Below are 20176 nucleotides of genomic sequence, written 5' to 3' on the forward strand. Positions count from 1 at the left end.
GAAATACTGTTCTAGTCGTGAGTGGTCTAGTCTTCCCTGGACTAATCATGGTGGTGGGAACTTTAAAGCCTGACAGCCGTTGGTAAAGAGAGGAAGCTTTGGAGGCAGACTGAACTGTGAAAGCATAATCCGCTGTGCAGTGGTGTGGCAAGCAGAGCGCACAAGACCCGGAAAAGAATGCAGAGGTTATGCAGCGGGAAGCGGAGCTGAAGCACGCTGGAGGTCGGAGGCAGACCAAAGGAAAGAGACCGGCGCGACCGAGTGAAGCGGTCAAGCAAGTTCTGATCAGCAGGTGAAGCATTACAGGGTGCTCGAAGCCACAGAGAGTTGCTGGGAGCAGAGACGAGATCCCGCATAGGAAGGAGAAAACCTTTGGCAGTTGAGGACCTCGCAACAAAGCCATAGGCTCCGACCAGTGAGTGAATCCAGATGTGGGAACACTGGGTTTGCATGTGACTATGTAATGCAAGCAATGAACATTGATTTAAGTGGAATCAAGCCTTTCTATGAATGGCGAGTGAAGTCAAAATAAATATATATATATTCATTTTGGAATGATGAACAAAGTGAAAGCCAAGTACTTTTTGAATGCCGATCAAAGCAAAAGCAATTAGAAACTCTTTTGAATACCGAATCAAGTGAAAGCAAGTGTTGATCAATTTTGAACATTAAACTGAGTGACAGAAAGTATGGGAAAAAGCCAAAAGGAGAATTAAAGTAACTGCACGTTATGAATACACATTGTCAAGTGCCAGGAGTGTGTAAGAAAGTGTAACGGGTGCATTGTGATTAAGCAAACCACCTTGCAGTGTCTGGAGAGTGTGACACAGGTGGAGAAATCAAGGAGCACTTTCAAGCTGACACAGTGGCCTAATGTTGATTGTAATGGGTGCAGTCCGACAGCTGCGCCTAGATCGAGTGCACCCCTGTTTAGAAAGGCCACTGCAAACACCCTTGAAGATTCTGTTTATACTACAACAAACTCTGATGCATCTTTTGAAGTTAAGAAACTGAACTGCCTATGTGAATTGTGGAAAAGTACCAATAGTATAAGAGCTGGGAAGTGTCCCACGGAATTGTGGTGTTTTGAAAAGCTGGAAGGATTGAACTCTTGGGGAAGGGAACCTCTATACCATGTCAACTGGTTTGAACTTGGGGAAGGGGAAGCTGATTACAAGCCAAGAGCTGGAAGATGTTCTAAACTTTGCTTAGAACACTATTCATTTTGATTTTGACATCCCTGCACACTGTATACAGTGAGGGCAAGTATAGGTTTTGGACGCAGGTAAACCATTGCTTTGGACTTCCTGACACAGATATCCTTTGTTTTCTTTAGGTACGGAAAACCCACCTTAGCATAGGGCAAGTTAGACCTTACTTTGTCCTACATTTTAAGTTAATAAAACTTTATTCTGTTGTGTGTCTGCTTCATGATGCCTTCACAAATGGTGTCGGTAGTGGGATGCAGCTCAACCTATACAGTTAAGTCTCAGAGCATCGGACCCGTCAGTAGCCACAAAGGGCTCTATTGGGTTTGATATCTGTAGCAGGACTAGCATGGAGGTTTGGAATGTATGTGCTAGCTGGGGTCATAGATTCAGACTTCAGGGGTGACATCAAAGGGTTATTGCAGAATCATGTAAAGGAACCCTTCCAAATCCATCAGGGGATAACATTGTACAAGAGGTGCTCGAGAGAGCAGTGTTCCCTAGGGTAAAGGAAGAGTCCAGGAAGGAGGTAACAGATCAAGGTGCCCGAGGCTTCGGGAGGCAAATGATACACCCGACACCCCTCAAAACACCGAACCGAGAAGGGCCAGGGAAGAAGAAAATTAAACTCTCCCCGACCTAGCCTTTGCACAAAGGAATGACCCATTGTTGGCTGAAGCCTTTCTGCAAATTGGATCTGGACAAAAAGGCTGTGAGAGAGGAGGACCTTTTTTCTTTCGAAGGCATAGGCTATGTATAAAGGAGACAATACTTCAGAAGGGATTGTAAAAGCCCAACTAGTTATCCCTAAAAGTCACAAGCAAGAAGTCCTGGAAATAGCTAATTCCCATCTGACAGTAGGTCATCTAGGACACACAAAGCCCAAATCCTGAATAAATTCTTCTGGCCAGTAATTCATGTCGACATTAAAAACATTGTTCAGTCTTGTGCAATCTGCGAAAAGACCAGTACCCTCATACCACCACCAGTCCCCTTACAGCCACTTCTAATCATTGAAATTCCATTCTCAAGAATTGGTATGGATATTGTAGGCCCCCTGAAAACAAGTACATCTTGGTAAGAGATTATGCCATTTGTTGTCCAGAAGCGTTTCCCCCTGAAAGCCAACACCACCCAACAGATCCTTAAACACCTACTTCCTTTCTTTTCACAAATAGGGTTTCATATTGAAATCTTGACAGATCAGGGCTCTACATTCATGAGCAAACTCATGGGGGAAGTGAAACAACTGTTACATATTACCACTTTAAGAACCTCAGTATATCACCCCAAACAGATGGCCTTGTAGAAGGGTTTAATAAGGCCTTGAAAACCATATTGTGGAAATTAATGTAACAGGATGCCGAAAACTGGGATGAAATGATACCTTGGCCTTTTTATGCTGTTAGGAAGACACCCCAGGCTTCTACACAATTCTGCCCCTTGGAGTTACTCTATGGACGGGAGCTTCGGGATATCCTGAATAGGTTGAGAAAAACCTGGGAAGTAAGGTAAGAAGCCCATATTCCAGTCTGCCAAACTGTGATTCGGCTTAAAGGGCACATGACGCTAGATAGGTCTTTAGTTCAAACGCATATGGCAAAGGCACAGGAACAACAGAAAACTGCATATGACACACAAGTTACCTTAAGATCCTTTTCAGTAGGCCAAAAAGTATTGGTATTGTTGTCGACTTCTGAAAATATATTAATATCTAAGTGGCACAGTCCATATAAGGTATTAGAACAAACAGGATCCTGTAACTACAAAATTTCGTTCTGTTTATCAAGCCTGATATTTGCACACGTTGACAGGAAATATATCTACCCATAGTGACCTCAAATCTCTTCTCTGCGCATGATATTGGCACATCTCTTCTTGTCTGCTAATGGCGCCTCTTCTCTGCGCACATACGAGTGGGACAGCTTTCTGTACATGCGTGCTAAGTGCGCGCATGTGCACAGAGGAGATGTGCATGCTAACTACACGCCTTCTCTACGCCCATGCTAATGGGACATATTCTCTCTGCACATGCTAACTGCTCATCACATCCCTGAATGTACTAACTGCACATCCTGTGCAGCGACGGGATGTGCAAACTCCACAACCAACAAAATCATAATCCAATGGGGCTCGAGGCTGAAAATTCTTCCAAAAGAAAATGCTGAATAATGCGCCACTCCAACCCAGAAAGTCAGCTGGGAAGCATCACGGCTTACATTTGCATGAAATTTTAATCATCTGCTTCTCCTCGGACGCTGCACACCAGCTTCTGCACCACATGATCTTGCTCCTTAATGCGTGCCTTATCACATGAGTGGGACCTGCATGCAAACGTCCTTGGCAATTGTAGTTTCCTTCTGTGCCTAGCATCTGTAAGACGCCAAGGAACTCACCAGGAGTTGCGGGCGTTCCTGCCATATAGCCACAAAGGGCGAATTAACATAAAACGTGGTGGAAGCAAGTGCAGGAGCTATAGTCTACAAAACCACAATAGAGACATACAATGGCAATATCCCATCCCTTCTTGCCTCTAGCCTTTATGAATACTGCCTTGTGGATGGTGAAATTCCCTAGTGGAGTAGAGGAGCTTAATCAGCAGTCATTATGTTTTTTTTTTTTTTTTTTTAAACCTTTATTTAATGTTGGCATGGCATTTGGCAAAAACAAACATATCATTTCAAATATTTGGGAGAAACACATTCTTATCCACCTACAACCTTTAAACCATATAATATTTCATGTTGCACACAGTTTATCACTAATTGTCTCCGTCTAGCCCTCCTCTTCATCCGAACTGACCGTTGGAGCGTTTAGGTATGCTCTGAGTGGGGCCCAAATGTCCTTGGGTCTAGAATGGGCTTGTATGCCCTGCACATAAATCTACTCGTTTTCCTGCGTAAGGGCCAGGTTTCGCAGCCATGTTTGGACCATAGGGGGCGTTCTAGACTTCCATTTCAGTAGTATATGTCTCTTGGCTAGTGCTCCCGCCACAGCGAACAGTGTACAGACCATTATCGAGGCCTTTCCAATATCCCCTAGTAAGTATTTTAGCGGGGTTGCCGGGATATGGATGTCCAGTATGTCACTCATCTTCTCTGCCAAGTCTTCCCAAAATTGACGGATCGGTGGGCAATACCAGTACATATGTATCGCATCCGCAGCAATTGTTGGCATTAAGGGAGATGGTTTTAGTGTATCTACAGTAGTGCGCCCATTGTTGCTCGTCGATTTCAATGCTGAGATCTTTTCCCCATTTGGAGCGCATCGTGTTGGCCGAGGGGGTGTGTGCTTGTACTTTATTGTATATTTTGGAGATGCCGCTCTTGAGCCCCGTCGGTGTTAGAATATCAGCAAGAAACTTGTGTACAGGAGGTTCCTCGGGGAACGACGGCCAAATCGCTCTGCAGGCCGCCTTTAGGCGGTGGTTCTGTAGTGTCGGGGTCAGGTCATAGCGTATTCTTTCCTGTATTTCGGTAATCATGATGAAACGGCCCTCAGGAAAAAGGTCGCCCAATTTGGCTCTGCGTTCCGGGTCCCAACGGTTCTGCAGAGTACGATCCAAGGTCTGGGTTTGCCCATAGCAGGGCATGTGGCCAATAAGGTGTATCGCATTGGACTATCTTCAGGATCTGCATCCTTGCACGAACTGTGGATGACACTGGGTCCGCCCCCACCCTCTCTTCCTTTAATTTGGTGAACATCATACCCCGAAGGTCCTGCGGGGCCGCTGCAAACTCTTGTATGTGCGCATATTGTTCCATGTCCTGGGACCAGTATCTAGCAAACCTGGCTTGGGCCGCATAATAATATAACTGGTAATCCGGTGCCGCCAGGCCCCCTGTATCGAAGTGTTCGCACATCTTGGTCCAGCTGATCCTGGGTGCACTTCCTCCCCACACAAAATGTACGCTACGCCTCTGTAAAGCCACGAAGAATTTACGACCCGGCCAAATGGGAATCCCACTGAAGAGGTATAATAATTTGGGGACCATCAACATTTTTAGTAGGGATATCCGGCCGTACATGGATAGCGGTGTTTCGTCCCCAGAGGTTGAGCTTGGTTTCCAGCTGTGTTAGGAATGGACCATAGTTGTTGGAGTACAACGTGTTCTTGTCCATTGCCAGAATGATCCCCAGGTACCGGGCAGTAGTAGGTGACCAGCGGAACTGGGTAGTTGCCTGTGATTGTGAGGCAGATTTGGTTAGAGGTATTATTTCGGATTTGAGTTGGTTGATCTTATATCCAGAATACTTTGTAAATTCTGCGATGTCTTGCATTATCGGGGGGAGATGTGTATCTGGTTCTCTGATGTACAGCATAGTGTCATCGGCGTAGAATGAGATGAATTGAGCTCTTCCCGTGATGCGCATCCCCCGCCATGCGTGTTTGGACCGCAAGAATGCCGCCATTCCCTCTACGGTGAGTGCAAATATCAGCGGAGAGAGGGGGCAGACCTGCCTCGTACCTCTTTGTAGTCCAAAGCTAGCAGAGAGGGTTGTGTTAGTCCTAACTCTGGCTGTGGGGTTACGGTATAATATCTGTTTGCTCCTGATGAATCCCGGCCCGAATCCCATCTTTTGGAGAATGGCGTACAGGAACCTCCAAGAGATTGAGTCGAACGCCTTTTCGGCGTCCAGTGTCGCTGCAACAGTCTTCTTCTCTGGATCCATTTGAGATGAGATTGCAAAAAATCTGCTGAGGTTCAGGGCTGTGGAACGGGATGGTATAAAGCCAGATTGATCCGGGTGGATCAGTTTATTCGTGTGTGGATTCAGTTTGTTGGCGATAGCTTTGGCTATGATTTTCGCATCTACATTGATGAGAGATGGAGCCCTGTAGGAGGAGGGGTCATGAGGCGGTTTATGCGGTTTCAACAAGACAGTGATTATGGCCTCGTATAAAGATGTTGGTAAGGTTACTCTCTCCAGGGACTCCTCCCATACTCTCAGAAGCCGATGGGCCAGCTCAGTGACAAATGCTTTGTATAAGTCTGTCGTAATGCCGTCAGCTTCTAGTGCTTTGCCCATCTTTAGGTCTTTAATTGCTTGAGTTATGTCCTCCTCCGACAGCTGGGTATCCAAAATCACCCTGTCCTCATCTGTGAGCCTTGGAAGTGAGTAAGAATCTAAGTGTTGTTGAAGCTCTTTGGGTGACTTCTGGTCCCTGATTTGATATAATTCGGAGAAAAATCATAGAAATACCTCATTCATCTCTCTCTGATTCGTAAGAGTTATTCCGTGTTCATCTGTGATGCTGGCGATTAGACAAGGTTGGCCAGGAGCCTTCCTGATTTATTTCCCTCTCCATACCTCTTGGCTCTCATGGGTCTTATCATGTAGTGAACCTCCTGGTCTGCCAGTGTGTTGAATGTTTCGGTGGCTTCCTGGCGGAGGGCCATGGTGTTTTGACCATATGCTTCTTCCGCCTCTTTTATGTGGGCTTCGGTCTGGGTCAAAGTCGAACGGATCTCTTGCAGTCTACCATGCACCGTGGCGATCAGCTGCCCTCTCAACCACACCTTGAAGGTTTCCCATATTGTGGTGAACAATGACACGGAGCCCTTGTTGCATTCAAAAAAGTCGGTCACTTCTATGCAGAGTGACTCCACCAACGCCTCATCACGTAGGAGTTGTGGCGGCATCCTCCACATTCAAGGGCTTCGGGGTGTGGAGCCACAGCCAATTTGGATGTCTAATATGACTGGGGAGTGGTCTGAGAGGGTGCGGGGTAATATGGTACATTCCTTAGTCTCCTGGATACATTCCGTGGAACCAAGCCAGTAGTCGATCTGGGAGCTCGAACCATGAACTTATGAGTGAAATGTAAACACCTTGTGGTGCGGGTGAAGCCCCCTCCATGCATCAGCCAATGGTATTAGTTGCATGGCATGTTTAATGGTTGAAGCTGCCTTCGTCTCCATTCTACCGCTTGTAGTTGTTCTGTCCGTCTCGGGGTCTAGGATGGTGCTAAGTCCCCTCCCCATATTACCTTCGCCTCTCCTATAGGCAGTATCAATGAAAGTATCTGGTGGTAGAACTCCCGGGAATCAACGTTAGGGCCATATGTGTTGAGAACTATTGTTTCCTGTCCTCGATGCGTTCCCCATATGATTACGTATCTGCCCTCGGGATCACAGTTGGTTTTGGTTATGACGAAGCCTGTTCTTCGATGAATAATTATTGCCACTCCTCTAGATTGCGTGGAGTAGTCAGTAGTGATCACTTGTTGACCCCAGGTGCGGCTTAGGGATGCTAGTACCTTTACAGTTGCATGAGTCTCTTGCAAAAGCAGAATGTCAATATGTTGTCTTGTAGCATAAGCCCTGACTTTCCTAGCTTTGATTGGATTAGACAGGCCTGTTATATTCCAGGATAAAAACCTAGTGTTCACCATCCTATCTTGCGTTGCCATACTTTCCGCCTTGTAAAATGTGTGCAACGACTGCGACGTCCAAATACATGTCTCTCAGATTTCACCATGCCAGGTTTTCTATATAACTTAACATAGTCCAACATTTCCCCCCAACATGGGGTAGATTCCCTGTCCCTCCTCTCCCCCCTCCCTCACCAACCCCCCCAATCGGGCAGTGTATCCCTCATAACTACTTGCAGTACTGAAGTAATGGAGGCAGCATTCTCCGTCGCCAAGTCCGCCGCTGCAGCCTTCAAGAATGTCGTCCCCTCCATGGCGTAGCTCCTTCTGTGAAGTATTTGTGAAGGGCAATCTAGGAAGCTGGTTCTGCATCATATATGATGGCGTTCAGCTGTTCTTGGACGTATTGGGGACATTCGATTCGACATATCTCAGGGCTTCATCTGGTGTCTCGAAAAAGTGGGATCTGCCTGCATGTTGGATGCGTAGTTTCGCCGGGTACATCATGGCATAGATCCTCCTTTCTCTCAACACCTTCTTTACACCATCAAAGGTACGTGTCAATAATACTCAGTACAAGGGAAGAGAATTCGACACTCTCTCCCGAACCACAGAAGCCGAATGAAGTCGACCCTCCACCCGTGGTTGGCACAGGCACCTGATAGAATAAACAGGACACCACGTGGCAGCCAATGGGGGGAAGAGGAGTTAGGAAGAGGTTGTGGATAGGGTGGGGGGAAATTAGGAACACCGGTAAGAGGGTTAGGAAAACCTATGTTGGATAGGACAAGGGGAGCAACGGGAAAGAACCCTACCTACTTTCCTCTGAACACTTTACACCTGTATCCAGCATACCATACACAAAATATAGACCTGAGATTTGAAACACCTAAATACGTGCATCTACCATAGTCTTAGACTCTACGACCTCATAAACACAGAAACATAGATGATACTATGCACATGTCATACTTGGGAGAAAATCCCACAATGAATCAACAAACACATGGCCCGTGGGCTTACAGAAAACAATGAATATGAACACGTAACATGAAACATGGAACATATTTGCAGCAACATAAATAACAAATATCATATGTCCCTTTTGATTTTAGAACGTGATTTGCTGTTATACAATGCAGTAATGGCTCTTCCACCTGCATTGATCAATGAACCTTGCGAGCGAACAAACTTCTAGCACTGGATTTTCAAGGCGGCAGGGTACTAGAAACAAGGACAAACTACTTTATGTCCGAGTGGTAAGCGTGCCATTTCCACACACAGCAAATAACACCCATAAGAGCGTGATTCTCCCCACCGCCACTCGCCCTGTACTTAACTCAAGTCCAGGAGACCCGCAAGCCTTCCCGGACGTAGCAGTCTTCAGCTTCTAAGAATGGATTCTGCAGCCGCCTGTAGTCCGTGTTCCTGTAGAGAGTTTTCACATGCTGCTGCCTGTGTCGTAGCTTCGCCTGCTCCTGCTTCGATACACAAAATAAGCCACACCTGCCGTGGCTCCGTTACTCCTTATAAACGTTTGTTAATCCTTACCAACTGTGTCAACGTCCGCATGGCCGCAACTACAATTATCCCCAAAGAATGCTGGGAAATGTAGTTAGAGTTGAATTCGTGAATTCCACAGACCACTACCGCCTTTTGCACACTCCTTTCTTGCACCAGCCCTTTTTCCTGACAGTACGTCTGGCAGATTGCATTGCAGTCGAGAAGTCCGGGTATATGTGCATAGGAGTAGAGTTGTATATCAGCAGGGCTTTTTCTCGTGCTAGTTTCAGTATCAAGTCCCGGTCTCCATAATTCAGTAAGCGTGCTATAATGGTTCGGGGAGGGGCTCCTGGTTTCGGTGGGGGGCAGCGCACCGTGAGCCCTTTCTACCAGGAATTGATTAGAGAACTGGTTATCCGGGAACAATGTGCGGAGCAGCTCCTCAAGGAAATGTTCCATGGGTACTTTGAGTCTCGTTTCAGCAACCCCGACCACGCGTATGTTATTACGCTGTGTCCGCGATTCTAAGTTGTCACATTTTGCCTCCAGGGTCTTGATGTCTTTGTGGATGTTCTCTGTCTTTGTTGTGTGAGGTGGTCACATCTTCTAGGGTACTCGCTCTTCCCTCTGCCTCCGAGACTCTGGCGTTGACCTGTCATATATCTGACCGTATGGAAGCTATACTCTCCCCGATGTCGTCCAGTTTGTTGTTGATCGCTGCGAACCCCTTCTCCATCGAAGCCATGTATGGGGTCATGCTTTGCTCGGGTGGTTCTGTCGGGGGATCTCTTGGGGTAAAGACTGAGTAAGTTCCGGGGAGAGGGTAGATGTAAATGTATCCATGGGTCCTTTCTTTTTGTTTTTGGATCCACCACCCATCATGGGGGTTCCCCGGCTAGACGCCCCGCAGTGTCTCCAAATCCGATGTGTAGTTGTGCCATCTACTTGCTGTTGTGGTGCTGAACTGGCTTGCAGTAGCTGAATGTTATATTCACTGCCCCACGTTTGGAGCCCTGAGCAGAGGGCCAATGGTCTTTATCAATCGTATGGCTCGTGTTGCTTATATGGTCCCCCACATGAAGTGCCTCTATATGGTAGGGTGGACGGGTGGGGCGTGGTCCCCAGTTCGGGGTGAGGGGCCAAGGCAGCGTGTTATTTAAGTGCTGTGAGGCTGCCTGAATGTTGTCTTCTTGCCTGGCACAGCACAGATGGTGCCCCCACTTTCACCGCTGCAGTCTGGGACCGGGGTTTTAAGTCTATTGGTGTCTGCATGGCCACGTGATGGCAGGGCAGCGTTCAGCAGGCCCAGCGGAACAGGCTATGGGCTTGCGTTGCTGTGGCTGTCTGCCCAGATAAGGCGCATGTGCCCCCGGAGCCCTGCACCAGCAGGCACTTTCCTGGAAGAAACCAGCGCATCTTGCTGGAGGACTGTCACCGTGGAGCTGCTTGCTACGTGTGCCTCTAGAGAGCTCTGCGGCTTTGATGTTGCCGGGGAGCGGGCCCATACGGATGCATTCTTCTCTCCTCGGTCCGTGTGCACTCAGTGCCCGCTTCTACCTGGGTCAGGGCTTGACGGCTTCAGGAGCGGAGGCGCACCAGATCCACCTGCACCCGCTCCGGTGTTCCGGTCCGAAGGGCCACAGGGGGGCCGATACGATCACTGCGGGTAGTGTTTCCTTTCCGTATTCCGGCCCGGGCAGTGCGTGGAGCAGCGTGAGGCCGCACAAGCGCCGGCGCAGTCCGCCACCCACACGGTGGCCGATCCTCACAGAATGGGGCCACGTAATCCACAGAAAGTCAGCCCAGTTGTGTCCCCAGGTCTCTGCTCCTCGTATCCGGGGAGAACGCATCACTTGGAAGAGATAGCCTGCAGGATTCTACACACAGGAGTTTGCAGGCTGCGGAGCACTCGGACTAGGCGGCCATTTTCGACGGCGTGCAACAGCGCCCCCCATTATGGTGTATTTAACGAAGAGGCCAGTGTCACCCCATGAGGATGTCCTAAATGTCCTAATTATATTTGGATATCAATCAGGTGTTGATGAGGAGGCAGGTTGCTTGATGTTTCGTTTTTTTTCTGGTTGGGAGGTCTCCTAAGTAGCTCTTGGTTGGGTTCTGTGATTTTGGTATGGTTCGGCCTGCTGATGGCTTAGTCCAGTTGAGGGTTGCCTTGCAAGTTTTCTTGCTTTTTTCCCCCCTGTGTTCTCACCTGGCAGTGGAGCTTCTTTGGATTGTTTCTGGTAGTAAGGTAAGGGGAACTTAAACCAGCAGGGAGAAATATCAGTAGGTGAACCAACATTGGAGGATTTCAATTGGTGCAGTGCAAATATCAGTGTAACTGTCAGGGTGCAAATGTTACAATGCAGGTGTGCCAAGGAAAGTGTTTTGTGGTTTTATATATTTTCTGTACATTTTCTTTCAGCTATTATTGAACGTCCATGTGAAACCTTGCCACAGGTCTCCAAGCAGATGCGTATAATGCAGTGTCTCTCCAGAATTGAAGAGGGGGAAAACCCAGGTAAATTGTTTAGTTTGTTTAGCACTACACGGTGTGGGTTTGTAAAGCACAGCATTTTGTGCCCTATTTTGTATTGTAAAATCTTTCCCATGTTCCCGGATGCTCTTTCTTCCACAGGTTTTAATCATCCACCATATTCAGTTTAGGACCAGAGTTTGGCTGAGGTGGATGTTCAGTCAACTGCTAAGCCACCCATACCAAAGCAAGATATGTAGGGCATGTAATGTTTTCTCTGCTCTGCAACTAGGCCTCGTGGTATGTTCTTATGACTACATTAGTCACTTGTTTAATGATTATTTTTAAATGGAATGCTTCCCTTGTCAGTCTGTAAGGAGGCTTTGCTTGGTGCTGAATATGCGTGTAAACTTCTTTCAGATTGTTCCATTTAAACGGTGTACACTTGAAATAAACACTCATATCTTGTATATTAAAATACAAAATGTATTTTACATTAACTTATGGGTAGTCCTCTTGTAAGAAACTCAGCTACCAGTAAACCATTGAGTACCCTCCCTTCTGCCAGTTTGATAAAAAAAATAGCATATATATATATAAGTACATTTTGCTTTAGAGGTATCTGAATATCTTTCCTCTAAACCGGATAATCTAGGAATATCTTGGGTAACAGTGTGTGCTCCTGAAGCTGCATACACTTTTGACATTGCTGCTACTGTTGGGTCTCACATCAGTGTTATAGATGTTAGTTGGATGGGATTTTCAGGATCGTGGTAGGAGCCCTGTACAGAAACATATTTCTTGGAAACGTGTGTGATGCCAGCATCTTTAAATCCTATACAATAGATCAAGCAGGAGTGTTGTGCTGCTTCACAAACAACAACAAAGTGAAGTATTGTGTATTGAGTAGCATTCGGGAAGTGCGTTCGGAAGTGTGAGAGGAAGACTGCTTTGCTGCTTCTCTGTGTGTGTGACTAGTGCCGTTCCACGATTTCCAGCTTTGTTACTTGGCTACTCGGATGACTTGCATTGTTAACTCGCAACATTGTAGTGTTGGACTGCGTCCCAGTCCTCCTCCCTCTCATGTCACACTTCCTATATCCCTTGAATGCACGTGCATCTGAACGCGCAAATTCGTGAAGTGAGTTCGGAAGTGTGAGAGGAAGACTGCTTTGCTGCTTCGCTGAGGCGTGAGCAGTGAGCAGTATTAGCAATTACTGTGCAAGTGTTAATCATGTGAATATTGTCGCTATTAATAGCTACTGTAGGTTTAGATACATACTACTTGTATAATCTTCTTTTGGTTGTACTACTTTTCGTGAGGTTGATGCAGTATCATCTTCACTCTTTGCAATCAAACATGTCGTTTCGTAGGGTAGTCACGAGAGCATCGGCCACTTCAAAAGATTGTTCACTGAAGCCGACCCCCATGATTCTTTCAACAAGGAAAGTAAAAAAGGTATCAGAAATTTTAAAAAGCAAGCCCGCAAATGTAAACATTTGTCATTTTTGTAAAGTGTGTTCTGAGATTATTTCCTCCGTGTCCGGAACTGACTGTTTTATTACTCCTTCTGATATTGCTGATCCTGAATTTTTGTTCGACCCAGTTGAATGATGCGCAAGTTCCAATTGCATGTACTGATACTATTTCAGATTGTGTTGGTCGCAAGTGAGAAGGATGTTGCAATAACAGCACTTGTTCAAGATTTAAATCGACCGCAGCAAGCACCTTGTTGTGATCAAACTACATTAAAGTTATCTTTTACGACAGATGCATTCTTAGTGAAGGAGGTTGGTATTCTTAACATTCCAGACATTACTGTGGTGCATAATACTAGTCTTGCAGCAGTCGATAATGTGCCTGTTTCTTTCCAGTACGCCTACCTCATAATCCTTGTTGCTTATCCCAATCTCCAGATATATTTGAAATATCGAAACGAGACTCTCTAGATCTCTCATTTATTCATCCTACCCCTCGTAAGAACGGTCTTCTGCATAGTGGATTACAAACTCCACACCTCAATCACAAAATGTCTAACACATACTTACCCATGTTAGAAATCACCTTAATGAGGATGCATGCTACCATACAATCTCTAGTTTAGTTGTTTGACACTTTAGACTGCAAGATTACGAGCCAGTCGCAACAAATCGATCAAATTATGCAATGGATGAGTGAATTACATAAAAATGAGAGGAAAGAACGGACTATGAAATCCAATAATATTGATTCTAGGTTACTCTTGCCAAAATATAATATTAGCCCCTTGAAGAATGAGGGTAATCAGTTGAAAACTTACGGTCCTCACTTTCAGCTATTCCTCACATAATACGACCTAAGGAGTTTGTCAGCATAGACCAAACATCAAACATAGATAGTTCTCTTGAATTTATTGATTCCCAAACGATGCCAACTCATGCTGGCCAAGTGAAGCCTTTACCGCTGATTCCACATTCGATTTTTAATTTGCTAAATGTAAAACTAGACGGATGCAAGAATCAATACCAACAACTAAAAACAAAAACAAAAATTAAAAAGCAAAGTCTTCATCACAAGTCAAACAATTTGTACAAAAAATGTGTGTGCCAAAAACACGTAACACAGCATTGCTTACTAAATATAAAAATATGACTTGTGGCACAAATGAGGACAATCGACCCAAAATTAAACCGGTTACGAGTTACCAACCTTTGGATGACTTGGTGACTTCTATTGAAGATCATCAAAGAACCAGCAAGGTTAATCCGTCATTGGCTGAAAATAATTCTAATGAAAACATTCCATCACAAGGGAAAAATGCTGATCATGTTATGTAAACAGTACTGAGTGACTCTTTTGCCCCAAATAAGGGTGGAGATTCAAAAGTCCATTGAAGACTTTTTGCTAACAAAAGTACAACAGCAAATTCCTGTTGAAGTCCATAATGTAGCATCAATTGAGATTCCAGGAAGTGGGTTCACTCATGAAGAACATCAAGCATAAAACAACCCATCAGTTGTAATGTCGCTAAATGTGGGGACTCCTGTCCTCCTGTACAAAGTTCAGAAGCACATAGCAACATTTCTTCAATTAATAATGAAATGCTGCCCATTACCGTTCTCTACCTATGTTGTACTAGTATTCTAGATATATTTGCTTACTTACATCAACTAGAGGATATCACCTCATCATATATTGATCAGGTGGTGGAATTCTTGAGTAACGAAGACTTGTCGATAGTGAGACTTTGGATACGATCAGGGGTGGTGCGGAATGCTATTTGGCAGGCTAAAATGGAACTATTTCTACTGGGATTTGTGGTTGCACAGGATCCGACAGTATTTAACCCCTCCTCTACCAAAGGTTTACATAATGAGTCTGCTGAATGCCCACAATTTCGAAGATTTAATAAAGAGACGCATTCTCTTTCTCTAAATCACACCAACAAATTTAAGCCCATAATGGGGCCATGGAGTAAAGGTGACAAACAGTAGCTAAATGACACAAATACAGACAAAATGATCACGCTAGCAAGCTGGAATACACAAGGCCATCTTCATTTATGTAATGAGAGTGCGGGCGCAATTGACTCATTTGATATATTAGTTTTGCAAGAAACTTGGCTGGTTGAGCAGCCAATCTGGGAAAATCACAACATCAACCGAATTCCAGCATTCGTTAAGAATAAAGGTCGTCCAACTTCAGGTCTTATGGTAATTACCAAAAACAACATAGGTCTGAAGCTACAATTTTGGGCATCACCCAATTCGCATTTACAAATGGTTAAAATATATTACTCTGGTGGTGTGATTGCCTTAATTGACATATATAGAAATCCGGCTGCTTTATCTGATCATACATGTTTCATTGATCTTTAAGAACTACGAAATTTGATAAGTTTAGCCGCTGAAATCACAAACATCATCATCGCAGGTGACTTGAACCTGCAATGTTTACCTAGCGCTAAGAAGAACAATGCAGTTTATGACAGATGGACATCCCTTATGGATAACCGTCAGCTGTATATGCTGAATGGTTCAATCGAAGGTGATGTTCCTCCTACTGCAACTTGCTGCTGAGGTAAAGGTTAATCAATTATAGATTACATTTATGTTGATTCTGGCACCTACTCTAAAATTTAGAAATTTGAAGTGGTCAAACAGAATAACAGTGACCACGAGATGCTCGCACTTCAATGCCATTTGCAAATGACGGCCTCTCAGACCACACAAAGGCATTACACAAAATGTTTACAGGTTAACCATGCTAGAACCTGTTTTTTCTGGAATGATAAATTCTTGAATCTTCTTAATGAAAATAGCATTGAAATTCAAACCAAAACTTCTGCTGATTTTAGTACAGCGAATGATAAGTACATTAATGCTCTGCAGATGTTTAAAATGTATTCCACTTAGAATGCAGGGAATAATAACAAGAAAAAACATGTATTTGATGTAGAAGTACAAGAACCTCCAACCACCTCAGGGACAGCAGCTTCTCCAAGCAACGAGCTGTGGGTAGATCTCTCGCCGCAGCAAAGGCCTCCCTCTGGAACAGCCTTCCTGCCTCCCTGAAACTTGAGGAGAACCATCTCCGGTTCCGGAAACACCTCAAAACCTTCCTCTTTGCCTCCGCTTTCTCTCCCTCTCTCCCCTGCTAAAATCACTGAATCTGCAACTGGGCTACTCACCGATCTCGTGTCCTGGCCCAGCCACTCTTCCCTACACTGCCTACCTGTATTACGGGACTGTCTCTGTATCCTACAGCCCCTTCTCCCGGCACTTACCTTGCACTTGCCACTAGCTGGCCCTACTATTTATCTCATATTCTATTAGCCATGTACCGAACCTTCCTTGCACTTGCCACCAGTTGGCCCTTTTATTTATTTTATATTCTACTAACCATGTACTGCACTTCCCCTCTCCCCTTCCCCTGCACTTTTCCCAGTCCCCCTACCCTTGCACTTGCGCGATCTGAATGACACCTGGCCTAGTAGGCTCGTTGTCTGTCTCCCCTTGTCCCCCCCCCCGCCTCGTCGCGCCTTGAAACACTTATGTATAGGCGCGTTACAAATACCATATCATATCATATCACAAAAAAGAGATTTCAGAATACAGAAAAAAACTAGTGCTGCTGAGACCAGCACATGAAAGAGCTGCTTTAGTAAGGTCCTTAAAATGTAAATATAATAATTGCAGACAATCTAAAAAAAATACAACTTCCCCAGACAGATGGAGAGTTGATGTTAAAAGCCATCGTCCAGAAAAATCCAGCACAAATATGGGGATTGCTAAACTTGGCATATCACATCACACAACTCTCTGTACTAATTAATGGAGTTTCAAATGAACAGTAGATCCAATATTACACTCCTCTCTATGCATATCCTGTCGTCACGGTGAGCAGTTGTGCTTTGGCTCTTATTCCCACTTATCAGTTAAAGATTGAAGAGGAGTACCTATTACATTACATAATCAAATCAAGTAATTTGAGAGTCCCTGGCTCGGATGGCCTGCACAATAGAATTTTTAAACAACACCCGCAGGCGTGGGCAACAATTCTTTGTAATATATTCCAGCAAGTCCTTATCATCAGAAACATTCCAGACTCATGGCGTCATTCAATAATTGTACCCATTTTCAAGAAGGGTGATCGATCATGTCCTGCTAATTACCGACTGATCACCCTTCTTGATGATCCTGGTAAAATCTTCTCTAGATTAATTCTCAGAGATTTCAATCAGTGGACAATTAAAAATCAACAACAAAATAATTTTCAGATTGGCTTTGTGGCAGGCATGGGTATGTCAATCAACTTAACCATCACAGCCATCAAACGCCATCATTTTTCCTCTGGACGGCCTCTCTACATGGCCTTTTGTAGATCTCTAGGCCACATTCAATTCGGTTTCAAGAGAGATCCTATTTGAGAAACTGAGAAGAGCGGAGTGCCCATCGAGCTTTATTGCATTAATTCAGGCCCTTCATACAAACGCGAAGATTCAAGTAAGAACTTCGATGAGGGGCGATATGACTCCACTCATTGGAACTTATCGAGGGCTGAGGCAGGTGTGTATACTTGCCTCGGCCCTCTTTAATTTCTTCATCTCAGACATGAGTGATGGCTTTAGGGATATTGACAGTGATGCCCCCAAAATGAATGATCAACAAATTCCAGCCTTATGTTATGCAGACGACCTTGTTTTGATGTTGAAGACACCACAAGGACTTCAACGTCTTTTAGATGTGTTGTCGTCCTATGTTGACCAAAATTTGTTGACAATCAATTTGAATAAAAGAAATATTGATATGTAATAATAACAAGCGAACTGAAAGACATAGGAAGTGGCTGCTACATAGTACGGCTTTGGGCATAGTACAACAGTAGACTTAAATGGGAGTAGTACTTGGTAACACCAAGATTGAAAAATCTTATTTTGCGTATCTTGAGACAAAACTAACTACAGGCATATCTCAATCAATTATTATTCAAACAAAATATGGAACATTTTCACTGAATCCTGTCATTATATTCTATAGACAGAAGGTTACACCGATATTCTTGTATGGGGCAGAAACGAAACCTATATTAACTGAAACGACCTTGCAGAAATTTGAAGGCAAGTACTGGCGGCGCATGTTAGTTTTACCAAGCTGTGTCCCAGTTGTGTGGATCCGAAATGAATTGGGTTTGATTTCTTTGTATTTCAGATACCTATGGCTAGTAATCTCTCTATTTACGAAATGTTTGGCACCGGAGTCAAACATGTTGTTAAGAATTTTGTCAAAGTACATGTTCACAACAACTCACAGGTTTGTCAAGACATGGATTGACCTAGTTATTCACACTCTCGCTCAAGTGGAAATATTGCTTCAAACTCTGTTAGAGAATCCGAATAAGGCGAAAACCAAGCTGTTCCACATGATTGGATATGTACTAGAGACAAATGCCAAAAGTATAATGATCTTAAAGGTAATCCATTTCGGGCCAAAAAATACAGTATTGTTGAACCATACTTGTTACAATCACCCTCAGTTTCACATAGGCATGATTTTCTCCGGCTGAGATTTAATCCATGGTCCTCAAAAGATATCTTAAATAGCCGTGGTCAGATCTCCAATTGTGAAAATGTTTGTCGTTTTTGTCTGAATACTAAGAAAAAAGAAACTTTAAATCATTTACTGATTGAATGTAGTATGTTACATGAATTACGCACATTGCACTTAAAAACATTGCTATGGGATTACTGAACAGTTAGGTCTGATCAATTGTGGCAAATCTGATTTACGGCCATATGGCCATATATCGAATTGCTGTTCTCAATTTTTTGTATGCACTGAAATTGATCTAATAGAGTCTTACAAGTCATGAGTGACAAAGGATTATTAATATACATTGAGTGTTTATGTAAAATTGTATTTTAATGATGTATCTTAAATTTGAAAAAGTCATGATTTTTCATTTTTGGATTGTTTTGTATAGATGAACAAGTTTGAATTTTAACATTTATAACTTCTAAAGTTGATTTATCAGCTAAGTCAATAAAATAAACAAAGTATTGAGTATCTTGACCTACTAAAGAAGAGTTTCACTTATTCACTTTTGTAGATATAAGTCTGATTTGTCTATTTTTGCTTTCCTGCTAGGTTGTTTGTTCAAAAAGGAAACTGATGAAACACCCCTTGAATCTGCAGTTAAGGTTTTAAGGATAATTGAGAATGAATTCCCTGTGGATGGTGCTTTTTTGCGTTCCAACAAACAAATGCTGAAAGAGGCTGTAAGTGGTCTTTGTTCATACGCTATATTTGCTGCATTTTATCCCCTAAACTAGTGTCACAGATGACTTGATTAACTCCCAGACTCTTTTAGAGGGTTCAAGAGATTTTATTTTTAAAAGGGCCAAAAGCACAGTTTTTATTCTGGTCAAGGGGCGGGCAAGTGACTTTAAGGGGCTTCTGTCTCTCATGTGAGCATCTCTCCTCTCTAAGCCAGGTGTCCCAACCGCCCTAGTTTCCCAGCTAGCGATCAGTGGTATCACCTACTATCTAATGGTAGCTGTAAGTGAGGGCCTAAAGGCAAAACCTTACCTATCATGCTCCATCCGGCATTTTCTACAGGTGCCAAAACCTAACACTCCCCGCGTGTCTTAACAGTAATTGATTTTTTATTGTCCGGGTAGCATAGGAGACGCAATGGAGATGCAGCCTGCCTTTCTCTTCTTTCTTTCTTTCTTTCTTTCTTTCTTTCTTTCTTTCTTTCTTTCTTTCTTTCTTTCTTTCTTTCTTTCTGTCTTTCTGTCTTTCTGTCTTTCTTTCTGTCTTTCTTTCTGTCTTTCTTTCTGTCTTTCTTTCTTTCTGTCTTTCTTTCTTTTTACCTTTCTTTCTTTCTTTCTTTCCTTCTTCCTTTCCTTCCTCATACACCGCCCTCTTCACACTACATACAGCTGGTACCACTCTCTCTCACTCACAACCAATATCGCACCTCCAACTCTGCCCCCAACTCTTTATCACTCTGCTATCTGACCACCTGGGGTCTGTCGGGTGTTGGATGTCTCATCTCTGTTTGGCAAGAAAAGTCACAGTCCATTCCATATCTGTTCTTGATTACATTCCTAGGTTCCGGTCTGGGGTTTCTTG

At 44.1% G+C, this 20176-nt stretch overlaps 1 protein-coding gene across 1 annotated transcript in view; it reads left to right on the forward strand.

The window, feature by feature from the left end:
* The window catches only part of TERF2 (telomeric repeat binding factor 2), a 498766-nt gene that overhangs the window by 69841 nt on the left and 408749 nt on the right, over window positions 1–20176 (forward strand). Inside the window, exons 2-3 of the mRNA XM_069635526.1 lie at window positions 11510–11605; window positions 19187–19317. Of these exons, the coding sequence (XP_069491627.1) occupies window positions 11510–11605; window positions 19187–19317 (227 nt within the window). The remainder of the gene's footprint in view (window positions 1–11509; window positions 11606–19186; window positions 19318–20176) is intronic.

Source organism: Ambystoma mexicanum, chromosome 1q, assembly GCF_040938575.1.
Source record: "Ambystoma mexicanum isolate Mex_15411 chromosome 1q, UKY_AmexF1_1, whole genome shotgun sequence".
NCBI classification, from domain to species: Eukaryota; Metazoa; Chordata; class Amphibia; order Caudata; family Ambystomatidae; genus Ambystoma; species Ambystoma mexicanum.